The 6,000-nt window shown below is 45.8% G+C and overlaps 1 protein-coding gene across 1 annotated transcript in view; it reads left to right on the top strand.

Moving 5' to 3' along the window:
• Nucleotides 1-416: 416 nt before the first annotated feature.
• SND1 (staphylococcal nuclease and tudor domain containing 1) overlaps nt 417-6,000 on the top strand; it is a 390,995-nt gene continuing 385,411 nt past the window's right edge. The window contains exon 1 of the mRNA XM_039860623.1: nt 417-716. Within this exon, the coding sequence (XP_039716557.1) occupies nt 639-716 (78 nt within the window). The 5' untranslated portion in view covers nt 417-638. The remainder of the gene's footprint in view (nt 717-6,000) is intronic.

The raw sequence follows: 6,000 nt of genomic DNA, 5'->3' as shown, positions 1-6,000 counted from the left end.
CTCTTTGGCTCCTGGTTCTCAGTCCGCACTCCCCAAGTCGCGTGCGACCTCCTAGAACGCCGGCGCCCACGTGGGTTCCAGGACCCGCCGGGCAGGGCGCAATGGGAGGAGCCTGGAGGGTAAGCGAGGTTGGCCCTAGCCCTGAGGCTCCCAGGGCCGCCCGCGCCCCGCGGCCAGATGCTGACGTGTCCTTGCCTTCCCACTACACCTCCCGACACTACCTACTAGGCTGCCCCGGAAGTCCCGCCCCAGACTTAGCCCGTCACAGCAAATCAGTTCTTTCAGCGCTTCCTGGAGTTCGCTACCCGTTTTGAGACCAAGGGGCGGTGCTTTGCGAGCAGGGTGCCTATTGGCTTGAGGTCCGGCAGGCTCTGGGCGCTAATTGGCCGGAGGGCGGTGGCGTTCTGGCACGCTTGCGCGGCGAGTAGAACGTGTGGCGGCGGCGGAGATCGCGTCTCCTTTTTCGTTCCCAGTCCCGCTGCTGCTCTTGTGAGCGCCCGGCGTGTCCGTCCAGTCCATCGCCCGCAGCCGGTCACCTGTCTGATTCTCGCCGCGGCGGCCTCTCACCAACACCGACACCCACATTGACACCTTCAAGCTGGTCCGCCGCCTTACTCGTTGTCTTTCCATCTCTACACATGGCCTCCTCCGCGCAGAGCGGCGGCTCCTCCGGGGGACCCGCGGTCCCCACCGTGCAGCGGGGCATTGTCAAGATGGTGAGAACGGGGCCCTGGACACCGACCCCACCGCCTGCCTCCGGGCGGGAGTCTGGCACTGGCTTCTCTTCCCCTCCTGCCAGCTTGCATAGTCTTCCAGACCCCTTTTCTCTGCCCCCCTTCACTTTTCAACCTTTCTCGGAATCCCCTCCCTAAAAGGAACCCGACACCGACTCCCCTTAGTATTTTGCCTCCTGACACCCTGGCATCAGGGGTCACAGTGATTTCCGTGGTCGCAGCACTGAGATCTCTTGGCTCTTTACCAAGACAGACCGATTATTGATTGATTAACGGAGATAATTTTTTGATGTCTGTCCTCTCCCCGTCCTTCTGTCCATTTTGACATTTGCTGAGCAGTTTGCAGTTTTTCGAGATCCTGACATCCGCTCTTCCCTGGAACTCTAGGAGTACTTGGCCATCTTGAAGCTTTTCTGTTTCCACCGACGCTCAGTTACTTACTCCAAGTTTCTTCGCTCTCTGGCCCTCATTTCCCGTCTTTTCCTCTCCACCTCGTGTCAAGTTCGTAGTTCTGAGAGTTCTTGGGATTTGTGCTCCCTCCTCCTTTCGACCCTTAAAATGTTTGGCGGATAGGAATCTTAGAGATCATTATTGTTCCCCCACCCCTTACAGTGACTTGCCTGAGGTCACATGGTGGTTTGGGTTCGAGCCAGGACCAGAGCTCAAGTGTTCTGATTCCCAGTCTCGGGCTCTAACACTATAGATTCTGCCTGATTTTATATCCCTTCACTCTCCACATTCTTGAATTTTGAATTCAAAACCCTGTTAAGTTTATTTTTAAAAATTTACCCCTAACTTCCTGATAATGTAGTATAAATTCTTTATCATTTGTCCCTCAGTTTTCCTCCCCCGAACCCTCCTAGATCTTGGAACTTGATGTTTCTTGGTTGTTACCAGATTTTATGGTTGTGATGACCACAGACTTCTAGATTTCACATCAGACTGCAGTTCTGATTTTTCTATCTGGAACAGCAAATAATCTTTATGACTTTCTCCCAGAGCTCCAGTTTTTGCTGTTGTAGAAAGTTTTAAAAATATTCTATTTTCTTGGCTCATTGCCTTTCACAGGATAAAAATGTTCTTCAGTCGTGTGTATATAAATCGGAATTCAAGATTTCTCTCCCCGCGCCCCCTCCCCCCCCCGCCCCAATTCTCATGTATTCATTTCTTAGGTAATATTCTGACCTCAGCTGAGATCCTTAGGGTTTTCAATATTTCTTTTTCTCCCTTTATTTATACATAAGTGGAGTGTCAGAATTTATCAGAAACTGAATGAGAAGGGACTTTCCAAGGTCCACATATTTCTCCCTCATTAAAATATTGAGCTGATCCATCAAAGGATTATCCTGAAGTGGCTCCTCTTTCATTAGCTTTTTCATTTGCACTGGTCTTTCCCTTCACCAGAGAGCAAAGCATTCCTTGGTCTAGTGGTGGGATCGGCAGTACCAAGTGGATCTTTCTGAGTTTTTTCTTTTGCTAAGGCCCCTCATTTGTGTGGTGGGAGTGGAATGAGGCTGAACATATTTTTGCTTTTACCAGTGCTGGAGGCTTTTATGGCAATCTGCCTACAGATTACCTCCATGGATATTGAATATCAGCAGTCACTTTATTAAGGGTCATGTCTCGTGCTGAGTATTCTCCTTATATTATCTCATTTATAATGCCTAACAAGTAGATAGGATTATTTGCTGGATTTTACAGATATGTATTGAGGTTTAGGAAGAATGAATAGTTTACCCAAGGGCAGGCATTTTTTATTGGTAATAAGAGGCAGAGCTGGGACTTGAACGCAGGCCTGTCTGCCAAAGCACATACTCTTCAACTTCATGCAATGATGCCTCTGACTCCAGGCCATGACTTTGTAATGTGGAGGGTGGGGTCAGTGGTGCATGGCCACAAAATTGTAGGAAAGTGAAGCTGACTGTAATTGAGCTGAGGAAAGATTAGATGTTACTCCTGTCCTGTTTGGGAGCTGCTGTTGTGGTGAGTGACTTCATTTGGTGCTTCTGGTCGTTATGCGCATAGGAGTGTGATATGCAAGACACATTTGAGTCTGGGGGGAGGCTTTTAAAATTCAACGATTAAGTAATCTATACTGCTATTTTTCTGTGACCAAATTGCAGGGGATAGGTGGGTGAGTTCCAGGCAGAGATTAGGGGCGGGAAACTGGGTGAACTACAGAGCTGCAGGCAGATTTGTGCCAGGTTTCCAAGCCTTGTCTGGAATGAAAAATCGACCACTGGCAAATTGCTCTGTATGAAGCTCTTTTGCTAGGCAAAGTTGTATTTTCCTGGAGAGTAATTGTTTCCAGTGGTACTAGGAACTGCTTCGTAAGAACTCTCCAAAGGAAGGTGGAGCTCTGTGACAGAGGAAAATGAGAAGGAAATTGATCAAGAGGAAGACAGTAGTCACTGCTTTTCTGCCTTTTAGGAGAGGCGCAGAAACTGGATCACTGACTAACCAGAGGCGTGCTTTTCCGGGTGAGCCCTCTGAATTTGTCTGGACTCAGGCAGAGCTCAAGGTCTGAAATGGTCTAGGGTTGAGATTTGCTGCAGTGAAGTGGAATAGTCCTTCCTTTTTTTTGGCAAAAGAATGGGCTATAGGGCCATGGAAGGTGCAAGTTTCGTCTGGTCTCTGCCTTGCAATCTTAATAAGTCTTGCGTTAACTTTTTTTAAGGTTAAAGAAGAAAAATAACTTGAGAATCAAGTTGTAAAAAATCCTTGCATTTGACCAGTTTTTTAAAATGACGGCGATGGTAGAGGCTGTCTGCTTTTGAGTGGAAGCAAAGGTACCGAGTTGGTTCTGGAATGTGTTTAAGGAGGAAGTGGTCACTAAGTCGACACAAGCGTTTTGGAGCCATTCTGTTACTGAATTGGCAGTCTGGGTGATGGAAAAACTGGAGGTGGATTTACGTTTTCTGAGGTGGGACGAGACTGGCAAGTGTGTGGGCAGACAAAATATAACCTGGAAAAGTAAATGTCTCTGTCAGATCAGATATTTTTTTAAAACCCTGAAGGATTCTAACTCTGGGTTTCTTTGAAAAATTTGCTAGGCCTTTGCTGCAAAAGAACATTGTCAGCACATATTAAATAGACTAGTTTAGGAGGAGTCTTGGGGTACTTAGTATAAAATTCATTCACCCCACATAGCTACGTAGAGGTGGGTATTTTCTCAGGTTTTACTGAACTGAGTTGCTTTCCGTTTTGGGGATAGAGCCTTTTTCTGTCTTTTCACTATAACTTTCCCATCTAACATGGTAAGTTTGTATGTCTTTTCAGTCTGGAGCCTGCAGGCTGCTTTCGTAACAGCAGAACGAGTCAGCCACAGTTCTTGAATCTTCTGTGCTTATCAGAAGCAGCCATGGAAGCAGCATCTTATCCTGCTTACAGTGTAGAAGGCCAAAGGGAGGACAGTGCCAAATCCCAATTCCCATTTTACCCCACTCTATTTAACTGCCTCCAGAGGGGAAAGAAATCCCTCTGCTAGTCTTTGGTTTTATGCTAAGCACCATGATTTTCATTAGGTGACTAAGGCAGAGGGGCATGTAAAGGAGGAAGGAGATGGCCATAGTTTCCTCCTTTGACAGGAGTTGTACTGCCAGATTTTTGTAAAGTGGGATGTAGACTTCTCGGTGAGTAGCTTAGTGGAAATTTCTCCAGTGTAGGAAATGCTACCTGTAATTTAGATTTAAGCTAAGTGTTTCTTAAGTTTCTGAACTGAGCAGTATGTGTTTTTCCAGAGTGTAGTGGGGACAGAGAGTAGTAGTTTATTGACCTGCTCCTTCCTTCATGCACTTATGCAGACTGTGAAAGGGGATAAAAAACCTTTCCTAAGCTACTTAAAGTACACTCATTCTACTCCACAGGACAAGGTAGCGGAACAACACAGTACTTTTTAGAGCTATTTGCAAAGAAATAGGTAGACTATGATATAAGACTTTTCCCTGCAGTAATAAAATTGCCTTCTCAGCAGGTAAACGTGGTAACTTTCAGTCAAGATTGTAAGTAAAGGAGCTCTAAGTTTTTACTACATCTTAAAGGCTTTCTGTCATCTTTTCTGTGTGAAAAGGAAGCATCTGTCTGACTCTAGTTGTGCTGACAGTGGCTCCTGCCATGTACTAATGATATAGATTGATGAGCTATCATATTTCCTTTCTTTCTTGAAGGTAAATTTTTTGATCATCTGCTGTGTCACGCTCTGTTTGGGTATTGGAGAAACAGTGATAAAAAAGTAGATCAGATTCCTGCCTTTACGATTCATGGAGGAGACAGACAATAATAAGCAATCAGCATCGTAATATGAGATAGTGATTTCAGGTAGGGGAATGGGGCAGAGTGGTCGAGAATAAGGGAAGGGGTGGCTCCTATAGATAGGGTGCTTCTCAGTATCAGAAGCAGCCATGGAAGCAGCATATCTTATCCTGCTTATGATGTGGAAGGCCAAAAGGAGGACAGTGCCAAATCTCAATTCCTATTTCACCCTACTCTATTTAACTGCCTCCAAAGGGGAAAGAAATCCCTCTGCTAGTCTTTGGTTTTATGCTAAGAACCATGATTCATTTACACTGAGATCTGGTGGACATCAGAGAACCAGCCATAGGGGAAGGATGTTCTTGGCAGATGGAACAGCAAGTGCAAAGGCTGATGGAACAGCAAGTGCAAAGGCTGTCTCCACTGATTATTATCTTCAATGTTTTTACAGTAGTTCTTCAGTTTCTTCAAGTTCAGTGTCAACAGAAATGGTGTGGGTTTAATCTCAGTATTAATATGTGTTTGTGGCTGATAAAAGGCAGAAAGGCATCGGGGATGGTGCTTGTTCTGGTACCCTGGTAAGATTAATAGCTGACATTAAGTCCACTGAATAAATGTAAACGATGGGAGACTGGTAAAAACATACCTGTTCTCGGTCATATTCAAGTTTCTTGCAGGGCCAAGACTAAGGTTTTTTTTTTGATTTCCTTTCAGCCAGTCCTATATATTGCCAGAGTCACTACAGGTACCCCCCCCACTTTTCGAAAGTTCATATTATACCACTTTGCTTTTACGAAAGACCTGTTTTTGCTAACTGGAAGAAATCCCAAGAGGATTTTCACTTTTATGAAAAAGGGTGAAAAGTGAGAATAGCGTCCAGCATTTGTTGTGCAGCAAGCTGTTACGGAGGCAGCGTGCACCCCAAGTAGCAAGTGTGGCCCCACCAGGCTCCTTCCTGGAGAACTATGCTCCGCGTCAAGCTGCCATAGCTTTGAATATCTGTGAGCATCTGTAC

The sequence above is a fragment of the Pteropus medius genome, unplaced genomic scaffold, assembly GCF_902729225.1.
Source record: "Pteropus medius unplaced genomic scaffold, Ma_sr-lr_union100, whole genome shotgun sequence".
NCBI lineage: Eukaryota > Metazoa > Chordata > Mammalia > Chiroptera > Pteropodidae > Pteropus > Pteropus medius.
Note: the sequence above shows the minus strand (reverse complement) of the source record. Positions and strands in the feature narration are given on the sequence as shown.